Genomic DNA, 22,462 nt, shown 5'->3' on the forward strand with positions numbered 1-22,462 from the left:
CCCCGAGGATTTGGCCGTGGATAAATTGTGAGGTGTTACTAGAAACATAATAGGAACACATGGTAAAAAAAGCTATTGGTAAGATTTTTTTTTTTGCAGATTGGCAAAAAAAATGGCTAACTTTCCCTAACTAGTATGTTACGAAGCCATTTGAGCTTCTGAAAGAACCAATGAGGTTTGTGTTCCAAAGATGACCGGAAGTCTTACGGGTTTGGAACGACATGCGGGTGAGTAAAATATTATGATAGAATTTTTATTTTTGGGTTGTTCTATCCCTTTAAGATGTATCACTGGAATTCCTTTGAATGAAAGCGATAGTTTACCAACAAACAAGTAAACATTAAGTCATCATTTACTCACCTTCATGACTTTTGTTAACACTGTATGACGAAGAGACCAGTCATTTATTGATACATTTCCTGGCTGTCAACTGCTGTTAAGTGGGCTGGACAATTAGATAAGCTGATTGTTAGAATCTGAACAAATCTTTTTACCTGTTTTGTCAATTGACTCATTTGTCTACAGAGAGCAATTCATTCACAAATCACTGTTTGTGTTCTACAGAAGAAAGTCCTAGCCTACAGGATTTATCATGATTAAGTTGCAGAACAGATTTCATCTCTTAATTTTGTCATAATTAAATTCAAATTATTCCAATATATTTATATTGTAATACTTTTATTCGTTTGTTTATATTGATATTGTCATGGAACGGAAGAATGCAGAGGTCAAATCTGAATGGAGTGTATTGAATGACACCAGTTATCAGCAGGTGAGTCTCTGGATTGCAGATAGTTCTGGTGATACTGGCATCTGAGGCCCCGTTTACTTTAGTTACCATGGTTATTTTGAAAAACAAGGGAGACATTTCCCTTCGGTTGTGCCCCTCGTTTACACGCAAACGGAGAATTCTCCTCTGAAAACGATTCTTTCTAAAAACTCCGGCCAGAATGGAGATTTTGGAAAACTCCGTTTGCATGTAAACTGAGAAAAACTGAGTTTTAGGCAGTCGACGTCATAGAATGCGACAGAATTTGCACTGCGTCAAAAGTGCGACCAATATTTTCGGGATTCTGATTGGCTAACGTGGGGTTGAGCTTCTCGTTACACTGCCACCTATAGGTTTGGCTTGACGGCAAATACACGGGTTCGTGTAAACGAACACTTTTCTGAAAACGGAGAGGGTGAAATGTCCGTTTATGAAAATAACCGGCCACGTGTAAACGTAGCCTGAATGAAAGTATTTTCTGAAAGGAGAGAAGTGGTATGAACATCAGGTATGAGTGTGTGAAGCAGATTTAAGTGGAGTAGAGCTGATGAAGGTGAATGATGGCAGGTGTGGATGCTTGATGAGTGTGGGAGCCAGGAAGGATCATGAGAAATGTAGTGCAGTGGTGACAGATTGATTGATTGATTGATTAGGTTTGAGGATTGTTACAGATATAGGAGACAACAACCTACGACACAAATGGATCACATATGATTACCAAAACAAGTAGCTAAATATTTTAGACAGGCTTCAGATTTAGAAACAAATGACTTGAGTCAGTTTTGTAATGAATAATTCTGAGTAGCCAAATCAGTCTGATGAATCCCTCAGAACAGATAGTTCCATGCATCATTAGCCTCATAAATACAGCCATCTCTGTAATTTGACAAGGACAATAAAATATAAACTAAAACAGATCATAGGTCTATTTGGCTCTTTAACTTTTAAAGTATAAAAAGTATTTGCTGGGTCTCAAGATTGATTACACCTCTCTTGGTGGGTCCTATGAAAGTGTTTTGGAACCCTTGTCCAAGTTATGAAGTGAAGTTACAGAATCAAAATCTTCCTGATCTAAGAGTTTCTGAAAATTGTTTGATCAGAGGCCAATCTATTTCCTTGTTGTCTTGTGACTGTTTTTCTCATGGCCTATTAATGGAAACCCTAGATCATGAAGAGATTTCTCCTTCAATTTTCATTTCCTTCTTCCTTCAATTTTAATTTCTTTCTTCCTTCTTCCTTTTCTACAACATTAAAGCCACATGCCGTATATCATGTAGGTCCTCATCAGGCTGCCAAAACAGCTTCACATGTCCTCCACAAGTCCTCTGAATGTTTTATGTGATATCTATGCACATGCTACCGGCCATCCTTCTGATCTTAAAAAAAATGTGATTCATCAGACCAAACAACCTTCTTCCATTGCTCCATTTTCCAGTTCTGATGCAGCATATCAGTTGGCCCCTATACCCCCGCATAAAAATGTCACATGCAGTTAGTCAGTACATTTCAAATTGTGCTCATGCGTAAATTCAAATGAAATAACTTTAGAAACATTTCGTCCTTGTTTTTCTAGAGAAAAAGCCCTTGATAACCCCTATTCTCTGTATGAACGTACAACAGGATTTATCAACTATAACCATAGTGACATTGACTGAAGTAAATACAATTTTAAAGTCTCACATTTGAAAAAGTAGAGGCGAATGTTCATTCGTCAAATTAACCGACAACAGGTTTAATACCTGAGTGAGAGCGAAGCATTTGAGTCGCGCCAAAGACTTAATATAGACCATTTCAACGGCTATTTGTAGATGTAAGGAAGTGACGTGTTTGGCCCTCAGACATTTCCGGTTAGTTAGCGCGCACATTCGAAACCACAGCGGGAGGCACTTTATTTACGGCAATTGTGCGATCATTTTCTTATTCATGCGAATAAAACATGTCAAAATAAAAATTAGGAGCATGCTGTTCAGTGGTTGGATGTTCTCTCAGGCCCGGAACTGACGTTAACTTGCTCTTGGAAATCAAATCGTTTAGATTTCCGAAAAATGGATTGCAGCAGTGAAGCGAGAAGGATGGATACTAAGCAACTAGCAATATACAGCACACATTTCGATTCTGGTAAGTAAAATATTTTCATTGGATTATTTGTATTTCTTTAATTAACTGTTTAAGTATGATGCAGCATAATTTAAGTCAGCACTGTGGGTTTGTTATTGTTTACATATGCACTAGCGTTTTGACGCGTGTTTAGTGGAAAAAGGTGAACAAGTTTTTATTTCCGTTTTTTTCTAAATGTTCTGTGGGCTGTAATTAAGTAAGTTAGGAGTTAACATTTGTTGTCTAGTCAGTTGACAACTGCAGTGAGTAAGACATTATAGAATGTATACTGCATACTTGAATGGTGTGTAACAGCTAATGTTAACTGCAGTAGTTTACAAAAGGTAACGGTAAAAAATAATTCATCACTTATTAAGCTTTGCTAATACATATCAGAATGATTTCTGAAGGATCATGTGACACTGAAGACTGAAGTAATGATGAATCACAGAAAGTAATAACATTTTAAAATATACAGTTAGGCTATTTTAAATTGTAATACTATAGTTGATGAGCATAAGAGACTTCCTCTAAAAACAAAAAATGTTTGCATTTATATATATATATATATATATATATATATATATATATATATATATATATATATAACTGTATAAGCTGCTATATAACCTGCTTTGCCCCCAGTAGTCCCTGATGGAGCTGACCTTCACCATGGCCATGTAAAACAGCAGCCCAATATAGCGTTACATCTCACTGATGCTGACATCTGTCCATTTATATTTGCAGCCCTTTGCAGTTGCCTTGGCAGCCTGAGCATTGGTGTTGTGGCACAGAGTTGACACAGCACTTTCTGAAAAAAAATAGTTTGAAAAGACTCATGGGCGAATGCGAGTCAACAGAGCTCAGTTGCGGTCCAGTTTCCCATGCGGGCAGGAATCGCGCAGTCTGTGGGACCATGTCAACATCTTTCTCGGTTTTTCATGACAGGGTGGACTTGGATCTGTTGCTTGCCTGCTTGTTTGCCTTGGCTCTCTTTGGGACAGGTGCTTGAACATGTTCATTGTCACATCTGTTGATAACACAATCAAAGAAACTGTATAAATTATCATTATCAATCACTAATGGCCATGGATAAAAAAAAAAAAAGACAACAGTTTTTGTAATTTCACACAAGAATAGCTAGGCAGGCCCTACTTGTATATTATGACGATGTAAACACAATTACATTTCATCAGTAAAATATTACGTCTGTGCACTTACTCTTTATGATTCGCGATCGCACTGAGAACTGAACGACACCTGCGTGCCCCTCTGTGGTGCTGGAGAAGGAGAGCGTGATGCAGCCACATTCCTAAAAAAAAAAAAAAAAAAACCTGTTAGCATACATTATCCAAAGATGGGCAATTAATGGGTATGGACGCACAATGCATGTATATATCTGTTGATGGGCCATAGGACGGAGAAATATCTATTTATGGGCCATAGACCGCGTCACAGCGAGTATCTGTTGATGGGCCATATAGACCGCACGCATTTAGAGCATTTCAAACATTTACACCTGTATTCACAATCATCTGTGCATAAGGCAATATTTTAGCAAGATAAGTGTCATAGGCTAACCAAAACCGAACATTTATTTATAAAAATATAATATCTACTGTCTAGTATTTAGACAGTATCACATTTTACCGCAGATATTTGCAAATAAGCTACATTACGCATAAGGCAGTATTTTTAGCATGATAATCAGTGTCATAACCTAATCAAAACGGAGTGAAATATATATACAAATATGTTTAGAGAGTAATATCACATTGAAACAGTTTACACGACCATATACACGAATGTTAGGGATATTGTAAGGTAATCTTTCCTGTAAGATGTCAAAAGCTAACCAAAACTAAGCAAAATATAGTATGAAAATTCATATGAGTTCTATATAATCAGAAAAAGAATTATATAACACTAAATTTACTCCGAACTTGTATCATCGGCGGGATCAATTCGCTCTTGAAAATGCAGCCGTTCGTTGTCTTGGTTGCAATCTTCTTTCTCTGAGGAAAAGGTGAATTCTTCCTCGCTGTCCAGAATCATCTGGAGGGCGTCTTTACCGGAGAAGCGTGCCATCCTCAAAACGTGATGAACTATCAGTGAATCTGACGAAGAAACTGCGTGTTTTCATGGCATTGATCGGGGGGGTGTACGATGCATATAGATCACCTAAACTATTACCATGTGAATGAAAACATAGATTTTATTTATATCTAATTAATAAAAATGAGGCAACAGATTACAAGCAATATTATTAATTAAATTTAACAAATTAGAATTGAGTAATAATTAATCAAATGAATTAAATGTTCACCATTTAAAATGAGTAAAAATTACAAAATATATCTTATTGCCAACATTGAAGACACCTGATGTTAACAAGCAGAATCACTGAAGGAGAAAACCATAATTAAAGTCACCATTATGGAGGTCAGTGTGTGTTTTAGTTGGGCTCTTCACTCTTAAGTTATTAACTTTAAGTTTTGTTTGGCTGCTGTACATGAGTTATAACAGCAGATGAACAAATGGAAATGGTGATCTGATTGTGTTGGTTGTGTTTTAACATAATCATCATTTCACAATCATTTAACCTGAATCACTGAACTTATATAGTTTCCAGTTCATGAGTTAGGTTTATTTTATTCTGCGCTCAAGCGCTTGGGTTCACTCACGGTCGAGCTGTTATCTCTTGTCAACAACCCCACCCCTCCGTGCTCAAGCAGGTTTCACTCACGGTCGAGCTGTTATCACTTGTCAACAACCCCACCCCTCCGTGCTCAAGCAGGTTTCACTCACGGTCGAGCTGTTTGCACGCATCTGCAAAGATTAAGTATTTGCAAGGCATTAAATATTCTTATTTTTCGAGTTTCACCTGCACGCACGCACACACACAGCAAATCTGTATGTGACTACTTTAAAACCATAAAATAACATATTTTACCTTCAAGGACCTAAAAAGTGTATTCTGTATGTTTTATTCTTAATTGTACAATTATTAATCTGCACGTATCTACTTTTCTCTTAAATGACTAATACAGGTTTATGCATTAGAAAATAAAGACAGCGAGCATTAAATTGCATTCACCTTCTATTTATTTGTGACCATGCACATGAAGGGCTCAGATAGGACATTTAAACCCTCGCACACCGTTCCACAGGAACACACATTTGGAAACGAATTAAATGAGTGATGGCATATAGCGATTAGCAGTGGTGGAGGAAGTACTCAAGTTTAGTACTTAAGTAAAAGTACAATTACCCTGCAAAATATACTTAAGTAAAAGTACAATTACTACATCAACATCTTACTTAAGTAAAAGTCATAAGTACACTTTTAAATTTACTTTAAAGTATTTTTTTTAAGTAAAAGTACAATCAGTTGTCTCGATGTCTGGGCTGTTCAATTGTAATAATCACAAACAATTTCTATTGTGTACTGGAAAGGGTTGTTGTGCAAGCTCTCTGCAATACTGACACACTGTAAAAATCTGGTTATTTACTTATTACTCATTAAATATTAATTAAGCTAAGCCAATTATGACATACAATTTATTTTATTTTTACTATACTATTAAGAGCAGTAAAAAAAAAAACCCTCAAAAGCACACAGGTGAGTGTTATTCTGAACACTTTAATCAAACTTGTATGACCAGTTTATTCTGCTCAACAACAGTTGTTTTAGTCCTTTACCTTGGCCTGCATGGGGAAAATGTAGCTAAAACTGCATTTGAGGCTTATACTCCATTGATTACAGAAAATCCAAAAGCATTAGGCTAATAATGTATAATAGGGGTGTAACGGTATGCAAAAATCACGGTTCGGTACGTACCTCGGTTTTAAAGTCACGGTTCGGTTCATTTTCGGTACAGTAAGGGAAAGAAATGCAAAACATTAAACTGCTGGTTGTTTACTATAAACTTTTTTTTAAACAATTTGTTTACATTTTTTTAAACACACTTTTTAATTAAATATAATACATAAAAAAGAATAATAAATAAAATACTGCTGCAAAGTTCTTCACTAAATAAAATACTCTCAAACCAATATTGGCCATGACACTAGCTAGCGAGAGGAGAGAGAGAAAAAAATGCCCGACAGGCATGAAGATATTTATGTCCGAGCCCGACCCGAAACCGACAGTTAAAATCCCATTTTTGTTCCTCATACTAATGACACGCGTACGTTTGTTTGTGTGGAAAGCCTGCTTTTATTAAGCAACTGAAAGGCATTTGGAAATGTCAACAGATGATCGCAACAATCGCTTTTAACACAGGCGCGTGTTTCGTTGTCACAGCAACATAAACAAATTTCCGCACACAGGAAGACAGATGTTATGGTCATATTTTGCATGTATTTTAATCACAAAAACGAACGTTTGCATCAAGTGAAAGCATCAGGCACATTGGCTACCTACATAATAAGCTGTTTTAAGTGTAAAATGTTCAATGCCTTATCGCGCTGATGTGACCGAGCCGAAGCTGAACATATCTAAATATTTGTCCGAACCCGGCCCGTACAGTTGTACAGTGCGCGCTCAAGTGCAACGCGGAGACTTCCGCACACAACTAGCCTAATTCACGTGAAAGATTGCATTCATGTGCACCGCACCGAAAGTCCTATACCGAAACGGTCCGGTACGAATACATACCGTTACACCCCTAATGTATAACACATTAGAATGAGACAAAAATAAGCACCAAACTAAATTTGACAAGGGTGAGGTGAGTGCTTCTCTTAAAACATGCAAGCAATGTGTTGTGTTGTTTCAAAACGTGCGCTGAGCGCGTGAGTTCTTTGACCAATCAGATCTCCGATCTGTTTCAACGTGCATTGGCCAGCAACGCCAAAACGTCAGTCGACCAAAAACATTTTATGCAAGAGATTCGGAAGGATGTAACGACACGCATTTTAATAATGTAGTGGAGTACAAAGTACAGATAATTGCTGAAAAATCTACTTGAGTAAAAGTAAAAGTATGCATTATTTTTTTTACTTAAGTCAAGTATAGATACGTAAAAATTTACTTAAGTACAGTAACGAAGTACAAATACTTCGTTACATTCCACCAGCGTACATTTAGCATTGTAATATACATGCAAGTTTTGTAAAGCTGCTCTGAAACAATATGTATTTTGAATAGCGCTGTACAGATAAATATTAATATTTGCATAGATTAACCCAGCAATGCAAGTGAAACTGCCACTCATAACCTCTCCGGACAAACCATGATAAGTAGGTTTAGGTCAGTTTCGCACAGAGACCATTCCCTTTTGCGTATTGTGTGCAGTTGGTGGTTCTCAACTCCAGTCCTCTGGACCCGCTGCTCTGCACATTTTGTATGTCTCCCTTATTTAACACACCTGAATCAGATCATCAGCTCGTTGGAGAGACTCCATGAACTGAACTGAGTGTGTCAGATATGAGAGACATACAAAATGTGCAGAGCAGCGGGTCCCGAGGACTGGAGTTGAGAACCAGTTGGAAGCTGAGAATTGTCTAGAATGTTGCTGTATAGTGTGGCATTACAATATTTCTTCCCTGTAATTGTGTGTATTAGTATCTTATCTGTCAATTAGAAGGGATTTACCACATTTTTTTAACCATGAAGTAGTATATCCGGTAAGTCGCTTAAAATATTTGAGAAATTCTATCATCATCAAAGGGAGTGGGAAATTAAACGGAACATGGACAGGTAGATGATTTCTGTGTAAAGATATGTCACAGCATGAAACCCGTTTGAATAATAGCGTAGTGCTCCCTCCCATCTGGTTATAAAGGCTCTGGTCTGTTTTACTTATGGTTAATCAAAGGTTATTGCTGCCTTGCAAACATCACTATGGAAAAGCAGCAGAATCATGAATTCAGGTAATCGGTTTTTGTTTTTCATTTATCAAACTTATATTAAATAATTCAAATTTAGGTCTCCACAAACATTTATGCAGCTAAATGCTTATTTTCGAATTTAACATTTTTAATATTCCACCTCCCAAATTGATTTCTTTATAAAGAACAATTATTTACATATTCCTGGCATATATTCCTTCAATCTCTCTAGCATGATAAATACCAATTTTTTTTAACATCTTTTACATTTCTTGTTCAAGTGAACTTTGTATTTTCCATTAAGCTATTCCCTTTTTTTCCTCCCAACAGGCGATCTTGGGATGCGTGCAGAGAAGTGCCGATCATTCAAGATGAGCAGATGCCAAAGAAACGAGTGCAGTGTTTGAAATGGTTCTCGTGTGCCATTGTTGGCATACTTGTCTTTGCCCTTGCGCTGCTGAGTAAAGTGAGCTGCTTTATTAATCATTGGCTAATCTTTTTTGGATGATAGGATAACAATTAACTTGTCTATATTACAGAAAAGGCTTGGTTTGACTGAAACAATTTTTTTCTTTACAGACATCGTTTTTGCTTTTGATAACATTTGGGAACAATAACACTGAGATTATATGTTCAAAAAGGAAGCCGGCCGCCCTACTTGGCATTGGCTTTGTTCTGGTTGGGCCGAGTGTTCTCCTTTTGATAAAAAGCACATGGAAGTTCATTTTCAAGAGCGCAGCCATGCCCTCTAAAAAAACTGTTTTTTGGGTAAGCAAACAGTTTTTGTTAAACAGAGATGTATAGTAGCAGAGAAACTTATTGTTCTGGCAGTAACCTTTCTGACTTTGCTTTGATCTTTGCTCTAGGTCCTGTGTGTTGAGTTCCTGGTAGCATTGGGAGCTGCAATTCTAACAATAGTAGCCATGCCACACTTTGACATTGTCACTAATGTGATGATCCTAAACAGTGTGAGCATCCTGTCAGCAGTGTTCCAGGTAGTCGCCCAGTGTTTAGCTAAAGAGAGGAAGCGGATTATAATGCTCCCCGTATGCTCCATTTTCTTAATCGTCCTGGGTTATGTGCTTTTTGCAGTCAGTTATCTGGCAATCGAACGTTCCCCTCAGATGAGTATGTCAATTGGCCTTGCCATCGTGGGGACCATCTGTGTTTCTGTGAACTGGTGGGAAAACTACAGCACGCTCGTCTCAATCTCATTTCTAGAGGACATTTCCAAAGACATCGCTCAGTCCCGTAATGTGGTGTGCATCATCTCCAGTTTGATGAGAATCCTGATTACTTCAGCTGTGGTTGGAGCTTACGTTCCTCTGTCTGGTCAGAACTGGAAATCGGTCACATCCGTCTTCGAAACAGTCGTTATTTCAATGGTGGCGCTCCAGATAGTATCCTCTGCGCTGTGCAGCTGGTTTGTAGTTGTGGCTTGCAAGATGCACTCCCTGAAATGCAGCTTCGCTTTGCCCATACACATGGCCCAGGTTGCAGTTTTGGCACTGTTTTTGATTCCACTTGCATTTAAACTCCCAGAGTTTAATCAAACTTCTACTTGTATTGAGAACGATCCGTCGAAATCCAGTGGTGCATTGTTGCGGTTGATGTTGACTGATGCTACAAAAACTCTACGTGCCAGGTACATTGTGGAAACAATGAGTACAGGAGGACTGGTGTGTTTCATTGGCTCTGCTCTGAGCTGGTGGTTGGGACTCATGCTCAGTACATTTTACATCCGGTTCCTGAAGATCCATCGAATAGTAAGAACCCAAGATCTGTTCGTGCGACGCATGTATGAAGGAGCGTTTCTGGAACAGTCCATGTTGCTGAACACCCGTTTTGAAATCAGAAAGAGAATCAAGGAGAAACGGTGGTAAGTGTTTCAACTTTCTAAGTATGGTTGCATATTGTTAATATCAGCCAATATTATATATTTTTAAATGATCTGTATCGATGTTGAATGGTGCATTCTCATTGTTTTTTACATTTATATTATCTGACTCTTACTTCATGTCCATCTATAAAAACACTAATAATTTAATAACACTGTTAAATGTAAAGTAATTAAATACCCATTTTCATACTGTAATGTTGTGATGCATCACTTGTGTCATTAAAAAATTATGTTACTTTTTAGTGCTTTATTTTTAATATATTTAGACAAATTAGACAAACTTATCTTAATCAAACCATTTTACACAATAAATGTGTTCCCATTAAAATGTACAAATGGTGTAATTTACAAATGAATGTCAAGACATCAGTGAGATTAAAAGGAGAGCAAATGGAGTTTTGCTAACGTCTCGGGTTTCTCAAATGTTTCATCTGACAAAAAGGCTTTCATTTTACATATCCCCTCTATAGTTTTAAAAGAGTTTCAGCATCTCAGACTGTACACTCGGCAAAATACCAAAGTTTGCAATAAAACTCAAAATGTTTGAGTAAACCCGAATAAAAAAGAATTTGAATATGAACTCAAACACGTCTTATCACATTTTTCCAAATCCAAATTATCACAGCTATGCCATGCACTGTAATTTTGTTGCTTTATACTTTTACTGTATGTCAACGAACAATTGATTCACTCGCTTCTAATTTTACAAATGTTAGTAATTAAATGATATCTGAGAGCAACTTCTGCAATTACAATTTTCCTTTGGATTTCTTAATATGTGTTCCTCAGCGCAAAAGAAACCATCAGAGTGTTTCTGTGTGCAACAATGTGGCATGAGACCTATGATGAAATGATGAAGATAATCATCTCTATGTTCAGGTAAACATACACTTACTCATTCAGTCTCAATTGAATTGTACTTGTAATTGAACACTATTTATTTGACTACCAGACTCGATAAATACAGACCCAAGACCGACAACCCCAGCGATGTCGAGTTTGAATTCCATATTTATTTTGATGACGCTTTCATGGATGTTGGTAATGGAAGGCAGCGGCATGCAAATGAATACGCTGAAACTCTTGTGGATGTAATTAAAGAAGTTTACACGTAAGAATCCTCTTTATTTTGATCTGTTTATGGTTACTGCGAATTTATGGGAAAAACGAATCTAATAATACTTCACATACATTAGCATTTTTAGTGAGGAGGATCCATGTATATTCAAGCAGACGCCACCACTACCATGGCAGAAGATCATAAACACCCCCTATGGAGGTCGTCTGGAATACACCCTTCCTCAAGGCAATGTGATGATGGTTCACATCAAAGACAAGCAACTTATTCGTCACAAAAAAAGATGGTCTCAGGTAAGGGTCATGCAGCTAAACACAGGTGCAGATGTTTTGCGGCCAGAACTTCACTAATCATCTGTGTTTGCAGATAATGTACTTGTATTACATTTTTGGTTGGAGACTAAACAGACAGTACTTCAAACAGTTTGAGACAGGAGAAGGACTGGATGACCTTAAGGAGAGACTGAAGGTTAGATGCTTAACTTTAAAATTCACCACTAGTATTTCTAGAATACAATATCAGCTAGACTCTGAATGTTTTTAATGCTCATTAGAGAGAGAAGGAGAACACGTATATCTTGGCCCTGGATGGAGATACTGATTTCCAGCCGTCCGCAGTCATGCTGTTAATTGACAGACTGAAACTCTACCCAGAGGTTGGGGCTGCATGTGGCAGGATTCATCCTACAGGCACAGGTTGGATATATATATAAACCATTGTTATCAGGTCATTTTATTGTTTTTGATTCATTACTGTAAAATTTTCTAAATATCTAGAATACTCTACCATTCAAAAGTTTTGGTTCAGTAAGATTTTATTATTTATATAAATTAATACTTTCAGCAAGGGCACATTCATTTGACATAAGTGACAGTAAAGACATTTATAATGTTACAAAAAAAATCTATTTGAAATAAAACCTGTTATTTTTAACTATTTATCAAAGAATCCTGAAAAAAAATGTCATGGTCTCGTTAAAATAAAATCTCGTCATTTTTACTTTATTTCGACTTTATTCTCGAAATTTTGATTTTATTCTCGAAATATTTTGACTTTATTCTGTTTATAAGAATCATTTTATTTTATAACTTTATTTATAACTCGAAATGTTTGGACTTTAATCTCCAAATGTTTGGACTTTAATCTCCAAATGTTTGGACTTTAATCTCCAAATGTTTGGACTTTAATCTCCAAATGTTTGGACTTTAATCTCCAAATGTTTGGACTTTAATCTCCAAATGTTTGGACTTTAATCTCCAAATGTTTGGACTTTAATCTCCAAATGTTTCGACTTTAATCTCCAAATGTTTCGACTTTAATCTCCAAATGTTTCGACTTTAATCTCCAAATGTTTCGACTTTAATCTCCAAATGTTTCGACTTTAATCTCCAAATGTTTCGACTTTAATCTCCAAGGGCCAGTTGTTCAAAACATTTAATCTGGATCAAAATTATCCGGATTTGGAAATCCCATTTTTTCCTATCCAGGATCAGGTAATCCGTCTTACTTTTATGCCGGTTTTTCAAAGCAACATTGTACTGGATCACCCTGATCCAGATACACAGTTTTCAAGATTACCAAATATGGATTACCAGTGCTCTAAATGGGACAACATATCACAATGTGGGCTACCAGCTATGTAAAGAACAGGTAGAAGAGCCAACATGGGGTCACTGTAAGTCTTATTTTGAGACAAAACACAAAAATAACATAAACATCCACTTCTATTCATAATTTATTTTATGACCCACATCTGAACCACAACAAAATAAACAACAAACATACATTAACAAATACATTGTGGACATTTTGAAAACGTCTTAAAAAAAATTAAATGGCTAAATATCCAATAGTTAACGAAATAAAGAATGTTCAGGGTTCTTCTTCATCTGAGGAGGAGAGACCAGCATTTCCAAGCCCCGCTTTTAGGAGGCGGATCTGAAGTTTCACTTTGGTTTGCTGTAGTTTGGTCAGCTTGATTTGTTCCTCTGCCAGGAGTATCTGTGCTTCTGCTCTTTCAGTTTCTCGTTTAAGAAGTGATTCATAGGCATCATAATTTTTATTCGGCAGAGGACGCTTCAAGCCTCTTTTCTGAGCTCCTGTGACTGCTGGCTCTACCAGTGAGGATCCAGGTTGTTCTTCAATCATAGGGCTGAGATCCAGAATGAATGTTTCCTCTGCATTAGGAGGAACTGGCTCACTTTCCTCTACAATTGTAGGCTCACCGTCCCCTACAACACATTGAATCCCATGCAGAGCTTTAGAGTTCTCACCTCCAATAATGTCCAGAACCGCATCTGTGTATTCACCTTTCTTAAAGGGTTTGTTGCCTGTTTGGGTGTTTTTTGCCTCAGCAAGGTCCTTCGTTGCTCTGGCCCTCAGATTCTTCCATCTAAATTTCACTTGCTCCTAGGTCCTCTTCTGGCCAGACCCCATTGCATTTACATTCTGGGTGATTTCAACCCAAATGTCTTTCTTCCTTTTGTTAGTCACCATTCCACCTGCAACAGAGCTAGAACCTACTATTGAGGCATAATGGCACTTAACACCCTCCAGCAATGCATGGGTTTCTGCAACAGTAAAATTAGGTCCTTTTGAGTACATGGTTTCACCGCACGCTTCAACACTGCTCATTGCAAAACAAGATGTGCAACTGAGCGTTTAAAAGGAGTTCTGAAGAGACGCTTTGCATGCCTTAACTACTTGCGAGTGGAACCACAAGGAGCATGCAACATAATACTTGCGTGTATCGTCCTGCACAACATCGCTACCAGGCGCAATGTCCCTCTCTGTGATGATGTTTATGATGCACCTGAGCCTGTTGAAGAACCAGACCAACCTCTGGTGGTCTGTCAGAATCAGGGACTGACTGGACGTATAGTAAGGGATGCAATTGTTAGACATTATTTTTGACAGGCTCATCTCTGATGATTGTTTCTTTGAAATTAATATACGGTGATGAATGACCGAAAATGACCTGAAATCTGTTTGAGGGATTATTTCATGGGGACAAGATCATATTTATTTTACTTTTACTTTACTATACTGAATAGCTTAATTGTTTACTTTATCACTGCTACAATGGTTACACAAGTCAAGTGCAAAATATAAATAAAAGTATATACACTAAATGATACAAATGTATTATTTTACCAATTTTAAAGTTTTACTACATTTTCTTCCTGAAATCCACCTTGAAATCCTACCCCCTGTTGGGATCAGGATAATCCTGTTTTTTTGGATCAAAGTTATCCAAATCCCACTGACAAGTTTTGAACAACACAAACTGATGGTTTGATCCAGATTAAAACTAGGATTGGATTCCCTGATCTAATCTGATTTCAGATTCCTTCTTTCCATTTTGAACAACCCATTTTCAAGATTTGATCCAATCCGATAACCAAAATCCGATCAGCTTACCTTTGAACAACTGGCCCAATATGTTTCGACTTTAATCTCCAAATGTTTGGACTTTAATCTCCAAATGTTTGGACTTTAATCTCCAAATGTTTGGACTTTAATCTCCAAATGTTTCGACTTTAATCTCCAAATGTTTCGACTTTAATCTCCAAATGCTAGATTTTTTTTTTTACGGATTTTTTTTTCAGCACTAATAGGAATAATAATAATAGGAAATGTTTCTTGAGCTGAAAATCTGTGTATTCAAATTATTTTTGAAGGATCATGTGACACTGAAGACTAATGATGCTGAAAATTTAGCTTTGCCATCACAGGAAATACAATTTCAAAATATATTAATAAAATAAATATTTATTTTAAATTGTAATATTATTTCACATCAGCTGTTAACTTTAAGGAGTACACAACTATGGACTATATGAAGCTAATATGCATTGACTAAAAGCCACATATAACTCTAATATAACTGTTTTTACTGTATTTTTGTTCAAATAAATGCAACATTGGTGAGCATAAGAGACTTATTTCAAAAACATTTTTAAAATCTTCCTGGAACCCAAACTTTTAAACGACAGTGCACATTCTAGACTGGTTTTATAAGTATGAGGCAGAGGAAGTGTGAAGAATAATTAACCAGATAAAACTACTAATAATAAATTAAATTAGAAAAAAGCATTCAAAGAGAATCATAATAAATAAATTAAAATTTTAAAATGAAATCAAGATAACAACCAAATATGTCTGAGCTGTACGTAATATGTATCGTCTGTAGGGATATTATTGAAGCCAGTTATGATACCTATCGTTGGTATTTTCCACCAAATTCATCTGTCATTTGGTAGAAACTAGTCGCAAATATAGACATGCACTGACTACTTATGTATATTATAGATTATAAAGGTGATAAACTGACTAATAAGATATTATGCTTAAAGGGCCCATGGTGTGGTATCAGAAGTTTGAATATGCGGTAGGCCACTGGCTGCAAAAGACTGCAGAGCACGTGTTCGGCTGTGTACTGTGCAGCCCTGGATGTTTCAGTCTTTTCAGAGGAGCCGCACTCATGGATGACAACGTCATGAAGAGGTATACAACTAAAGCAAGTGAAGCCAGCCACTGCGTCCAGTATGATCAAGGTAATGTCTATGAAGTTAACCACATGACTAATAATATAAATTCAGCCTTGACTAAACAAATTCCCCTTCTTTTCGGTGTAACGTCAGGCGAGGACCGCTGGTTATGTACTCTGCTTCTGCAGCAGGGGTGGAGGGTTGAGTACAATGCAGCTTCTGATGCCTACACCAATGCGCCTCAGGATTTTAAAGAGTTCTACAACCAGCGCAGACGCTGGGGACCTTCTACCATGGCCAACACCATCGACCTCTTGGGCTCAGGAGGACTGACCTCTCAGAGGAACAGCTCTATCTCAAAACTTTACATCTTGTACCAGATTATCAGCATGGCAGCTTCCATCTTGGGCCCTGCCACTATCTGTCTCATGATATCAGGTAAGGTTTTGCTTGCATAGAAAATTTTACAGTAATTTATTTGCATTCGATTCATTGTGCTGTTTTATAGTGCTTTTAAAGGGCTATTAATGTGCTTTCTTTATCTTGCAGGAAGCTTTGTGTTCATTTTGGAAATGCCTGAAAATATTGCTCTTGCTTTGGCCATAGTGCCCCCTACTGTCTATCTCATCTTATGCTTCAAACTGACATCTGACATGCAGATTAAAATCGCTGCAATTATGAGTGTGTTCTACGCATTTCTCATGGCGGGGACGGTTCTCAGCATCATAGGTAACGGCTTTTTTCATGCGTAAAAAAACGATTTAGAACATCAATATTTTTAGACTGCACATGCTTTATTTCCTCATCTCTACTCTCATAGGGGATTTAGTGAGGCAAAAAACTTTTCTGACCCCCAGTGGTCTGTTCCTCATCGGCATGGTGGTGTTGTACATCATTACGGCAGCTTTACACCCTCAGGAGTTCTCACTGGTCATCTATGGGTTGTTATACTTCCTCTGCATTCCCAGCGGGTATTTGCTCTTGGCCATTTACTCTATCGTCAACATGAACAATGTCACGTGGGGCACTCGTGAAACCGGCGGCCAGACTAAGACTACAGCAGTCGATACCATCAAGAAAAAGTTCATGAATGCCACATGTTGCAAATGTCCATGTTTGGAATCTAAAGAAGATTCGAGCAAGGAGATACTACCTGCAGAAACCATAACCGAAACTGAAGAGCCACATATTCCTTTGGAAACACAAGGGTAAAACAACAACTAATAGCACAAATTCACATGGTTTCATCCCATTTCTATCCACCTGTGTAGAATCTTTAACTATTTTTATATAGATTTGAAAAAAATAAATTAACAAATGAATTACATTCAGATTACAGTGGATGTTTTTAATACTATCACTAATAATAATAATACTCTATTCCTAAAATGTAGGGCAGAGGAGTTCCCACTCAATGCTCATCAAAGTAAGTATGACTTCCATACTTAATATCCTAATATTCTAGCTGTTGACTTATTGAATTAGATTACGATTAAAACGTTTGTATGTTTAATTCCAAAAGCTTGGATTGAACGTCTGCAGATGAAATCGTATGACTTTCCCTTGCATGAATCTGCACTTCCAATGGTAAGAAGAATTGGAAGAAATAAATTATATTATATTTGTTCATAATTTATTTATTTTTGCAAAATAATTATGTTTATTATTATTCTGCCATAATACATGGCTACATTTGAATGGCTTCCAATGGAGAAACTCGCTTTTTGCAGCTTTTTTTTTTTTTTTTGGCCCAACTTTGTGCCCTTGGTTGCTGCAGATATGTCAGGTGCTGCTGGTGCATAGTGCATACACATAATATAAATTTACTGTTTCACCACATGCAGGATGAAAACGAGTTCTGGAGAGAATTGCAAAAAAAATATCTAGAACCTCTTAAAGAGAATAAAGAACAACAGGAAAAAATGGCTAATGAACTGAGAGAACTTCGAAATAAGGTGAGCCTCATAAGCTTGTCAATATGCAAAAATGACTTTGTATGTGGTTTTGTTTTGTCTGTTCTGGAACAGTAAAGTTTTGTCTTCATTCTGTTTTGTTGTTCTCTTTCATATAGGTTGCATTTGCCTTTTTCTTCTGTAATGCACTTTGGCTAGTGGCAACTTTCTTCCTGGAGACAATTGGTGACTCAGTCACTATAAAGATCCCAAAAATGTTTCCTGATGGGACTCAATCCACAACGGAAATGTTTTCCATTGATCCAATTGGACTGATGTTTCTACTGAGCTTCGCATTATTGCTGATAGTGCAATTTATTGCAATGCTATACCACAGGTAACTAAACATTCACAAAAGATCAAAATCACTATGATTGATTATTTTACATGGTTAAATATTGCCAGACCTTTTTATTTTAGTGTTTCATTAAATCACAAAGTGGAGATCATATAATACATTATATATAAAACCAGTCTAAAGTCTGAAGCTAAATCATTCCGTTTTATTCCAATTTTTAGTAATGGTGTATAATGTTCTTTTGTTTCAGAATCTACACGTTAATTCATTTTGTGGCGTATTCTGATACAGAAATGAAAGCTTGTAGAAAGCAGTCACATCAGGTGAGCAAATGGATCACACACTAAATTGCCCTTTTAAATGTTTTTTTTTATTTGTATTATTAACAATGTCCACGTTTCAATAGGTTGCACAGATCCAGAACTCAAACCCTCAGTATAAGATGTATGAGCCAGATACAGCCTTATGTTTTCAAAACCCCACTGTTTTGAGAAGAGCTGTGACTTCAGTATAATGATGTGTATTGAATTCTAAAGGTTTATTGTCCTATAGATACTAATGTAGCACTAATAGCATTTTCTGAATTATTTAAGGAGAATTTCAAATTTAAAGAGTAAAAAAATATGTCTGTCAATTAATGATTTGTTGATTGATGATTAATGATTGAGTTAATTACATGATATGCCAACTAATAATCAGATTAATCACAATCAATCACCGATACCAGGTAGTTTTTGCTACTAAATTTCTGCCTACTAAAGCTGAGGATAGATATGAACATTACAAGAAGTGACCTTTTAAGGTGATTATGTTACTTGTTAAATTAACAATCCTAAAAAATATTTTAAATGATTTCTTTGTACATATTTACTGCTTAGTGTGTTTAAATAAAAATGATCTAGTCTCTTTTGTAATCGTCTCTTATTGTAACTCCGGACGTTTTAAGGTTATTGAATAGAAGTTCAGTTTGTGTGCATTTTTATTGACTTTACTTTCTGAGAAGACGGGGAGTTATGTGGCACCTGTGTTTCTTTCTCTCTTTTAAACTGCTAGTAAGAAGAATTAATTAATTATAGAAAGACTGATGGTAGTGTTTACTTTTAATGTTTAAATGCCAATTTGACATATAAATGAATTGAAAAGTTATTAGCTTTCCTATACTTACGATATTGATCCTCACAATGTTAGCCAAACACACACACACACACCCAAGTTAAAGTTTATTTAGATTAGTTTATATCCAAAATACTCATGAGAAAGATCTCAGACACTTTCTAATATTTTAATAACAGTACAACGATAAAAATTAGCACCAACTATGTCTATGTAGAGCATTTTGCCTCTAACAATATGAGAGTCACAGTCTTTCTAAACAATTATACAATATTTACATAATAATTTGTGATGAAATCACATAACATAGCACTATGTTAGAGCTATGATCTATGCATTATTCAGTATTCAGTACTGGTTCTTAGGGGGAAGTTCTGTCATGGAATCGGCATTAGGATAGACCAGGAATCCAGAGAATGTTGTGTAACGTCCCTGGTTGCTGGAAACGGCGTATCCGTCATCCTGCTGACTGTACAGCCAGACACTGTCTGTGTCCTTTTATCATGATTGTGAGACACTGCGTGAGGCTTTTTATGAGATCTCTCGGCTCGATTTTCTCACAAATGTGTCCAGGAAGATTTTCTCACAAGTGAGCAACTTCCTCTTTTAAAACTGTAGATGATGCTAAAGTAGGGGATGAATTTAGCGCTAGTCTCCCGGGAGAGCTGTGGAAAATAACCGGTGAACAGGTGAGTTTCTGTCTTACTGTATCTATAATTACCATATTTTCCGGACTATAAGTCGCACTTTTTTTTTTTTCATAGGTTTGCTAAATAAATGCGACTTATAGTCCAGTGCGACTTATATGTTTTTTTCCTCTTCTTGACGCATTTTATGACTGATGCGACTTATCTATAATGTATTATTATACAAGTCCCGGATCATGTTTTGTTTTTTTGTTTTTTCATACTTTTGGGATTTTGACGACAGGTCCCGGGTCATCGTTTTTTTTTTTTTTTTCATACTTTCCTATCGTTGTTAAAAGGCAAAAGATATTCTTTAAACTGATGGCAGTTAAGCTCCATCCACAAAGAAATTGAGTTCAAGTCCCGGGTCATGTTTTTTTTTTTTCCTCATACTTTTCGGATTTTGACGACAGGTCCCGGGTCATCGTTTTTTTTTTTTTTTTTTTTTTTTTTCATACTTTCCTATCATGGTTAAAAGGCAAAAGATATTCTTTAAACTGATGGCAGTTAAGCTCCATCCACAAAAAAATTGAGTTCAAGTCCCAGGTCATGTTTTTTTTAGGGGTTTTTTTTCATACTTTTGGGATTTTGACGACAGGTCATCGTTTTTTTTTTTGTTTGTTTTTTTTCATACTTTCCTATCATTGTTAAAAGGCAAAAGATATTCTTTAAACTGATGGCAGTTAAGCTCCATCCACAAAGAAATTGAGTTCAAGTCCCGGGTCATGTTTTTTTTTGTTTTTTTGTTTTTTCATACTTTTGGGATTTTGACGACAGGTCCCGGTCATCGTTTTTTTTTTTTTTTTTTTTTTTTTCATACTTTCCTATCATGGTTAAAAGGCAAAAGATATTCTTTAAACTGATGGCAGTTAAGCTCCATCCACAAAAAAATTGTTCAAGTCCCGGGTCATGTTTTTTTGTTGTTTTTTCATACTTTTGGGATTTTGACGACAGGTCCCGGGTCATCGTTTTTTTTGTTTTGTTTTTTTTTTCATACTGTCCTATCATGGTTAAAAGGCAAAATATATTCTTTAAACTGATGGCAGTTAAGCTCCATCCACAAAGAAATTGAGTTCAAGTCCCGGGTCATGTTTTTTTTTTTTTTTTTTTTCTCATACTTTTGGGATTTTGACGACAGGTCCCGGGTCATCGTTTTTTTTTTTTTTTTTTTTTCATACTTTCCTATCATTGTTAAAAGGCAATCCCGGGTCATCGTTTTTTTTTTTTTTTTTTTTTTTTTTCATACTTTCCTATCATGGTTAAAAGGCAAAAGATATTCTTTAAACTGATGGCAGTTAAGCTCCATCCACAAAAAAATTGAGTTCAAGTCCCGGGTCATGTTTTTTTTGTTTTTTTTTCTCATACTTTTGGGATTTTGACGACAGGTCCCGGGTCATCGTTTTTTTCTTTGTTTTTTTTCATACTTTCCTATCGTTGTTAAAAGGCAAAATATATTCTTTAAACTGATGGCAGTTAAGCTCCATCCACAAAGAAATTGAGTTCAAGTCCCGGGTCATGTTTTTTTGTGTGTTTTAGTTTTTTCATACTTTTGGGATTTTGACGACAGGTCCCGGGTCATCGTTTTTTTTTTTTGGTTTTTTTTTCATACTTTCCTATCATGGTTAAAAGGCAAAATATATTCTTTAAACTGATGGCAGTTAAGCTCCATCCACAAAAAAATTGTTCAAGTCTCGGGTCATGTTTTTTTTTGTTTTTTTTCCTCATACTTTTGGGATTTTGACGACAGGTCCCGGGTCATCGTTTTTGTTTTTTTTCATACTTTCCTATCATTGTTAAAAGGCAAAAGATATTCTTTAAACTGATGGCAGTTAAGCTCCATCCACAAAGAAATTGAGTTCAAGTCCCGGGTCATGTTTTTTTTTGTTTTTTCATACTTTTGGGATTTTGACGACAGGTCCCGGTCATCGTTTTTTTTTTTTTTTTTTTTTTTTTCATACTTTCCTATCATGGTTAAAAGGCAAAAGATATTCTTTAAACTGATGGCAGTTAAGCTCCATCCACAAAAAAATTGTTCAAGTCCCGGGTCATGTTTTTTTGTTGTTTTTTCATACTTTTGGGATTTTGACGACAGGTCCCGGGTCATCGTTTTTTTTGTTTTGTTTTGTTTTTCATACTGTCCTATCATGGTTAAAAGGCAAAATATATTCTTTAAACTGATGGCAGTTAAGCTCCATCCACAAAGAAATTGAGTTCAAGTCCCGGGTCATGTGTTTTTTTTTTTTT

The 22,462-nt window shown here is 36.3% G+C and overlaps 1 protein-coding gene across 3 annotated transcripts in view; it reads left to right on the top strand.

Annotated features, from left to right (window-relative positions):
- Positions 1-19,331, top strand: part of LOC307002841 (chitin synthase chs-1-like) — a 51,398-nt gene extending 32,067 nt beyond the window's left edge. The window contains exons 1-19 of one of the 3 annotated variants that reach the window (XM_079620761.1): positions 2,640-2,887; positions 9,032-9,167; positions 9,281-9,469; positions 9,568-10,580; positions 11,391-11,480; positions 11,554-11,712; positions 11,798-11,972; positions 12,046-12,147; positions 12,233-12,374; positions 16,035-16,235; positions 16,323-16,607; positions 16,719-16,898; positions 16,990-17,377; positions 17,564-17,595; positions 17,692-17,756; positions 18,014-18,124; positions 18,241-18,458; positions 18,670-18,742; positions 18,826-19,331. In XM_079620761.1, the coding sequence (XP_079476887.1) occupies positions 9,081-9,167; positions 9,281-9,469; positions 9,568-10,580; positions 11,391-11,480; positions 11,554-11,712; positions 11,798-11,972; positions 12,046-12,147; positions 12,233-12,374; positions 16,035-16,235; positions 16,323-16,607; positions 16,719-16,898; positions 16,990-17,377; positions 17,564-17,595; positions 17,692-17,756; positions 18,014-18,124; positions 18,241-18,458; positions 18,670-18,742; positions 18,826-18,933 (3,618 nt within the window). In that variant the 5' untranslated portion in view covers positions 2,640-2,887; positions 9,032-9,080 and the 3' untranslated portion in view covers positions 18,934-19,331. Of the gene's footprint in view, positions 1-2,639; positions 2,888-8,392; positions 8,744-9,031; positions 9,168-9,280; positions 9,470-9,567; positions 10,581-11,390; positions 11,481-11,553; positions 11,713-11,797; positions 11,973-12,045; positions 12,148-12,232; positions 12,375-16,034; positions 16,236-16,322; positions 16,608-16,718; positions 16,899-16,989; positions 17,378-17,563; positions 17,596-17,691; positions 17,757-18,013; positions 18,125-18,240; positions 18,459-18,669; positions 18,743-18,825 lie in introns of those variants that run through there. The other 2 variants (XM_079620759.1, XM_079620760.1) reach the window with 2 other exon arrangements.
- The last annotated feature ends 3,131 nt before the right edge of the window (positions 19,332-22,462 follow it).

Source organism: Phoxinus phoxinus (genome assembly GCF_949152265.1).
Source record: "Phoxinus phoxinus genome assembly, chromosome: 8".
NCBI classification, from domain to species: Eukaryota; Metazoa; Chordata; class Actinopteri; order Cypriniformes; family Leuciscidae; genus Phoxinus; species Phoxinus phoxinus.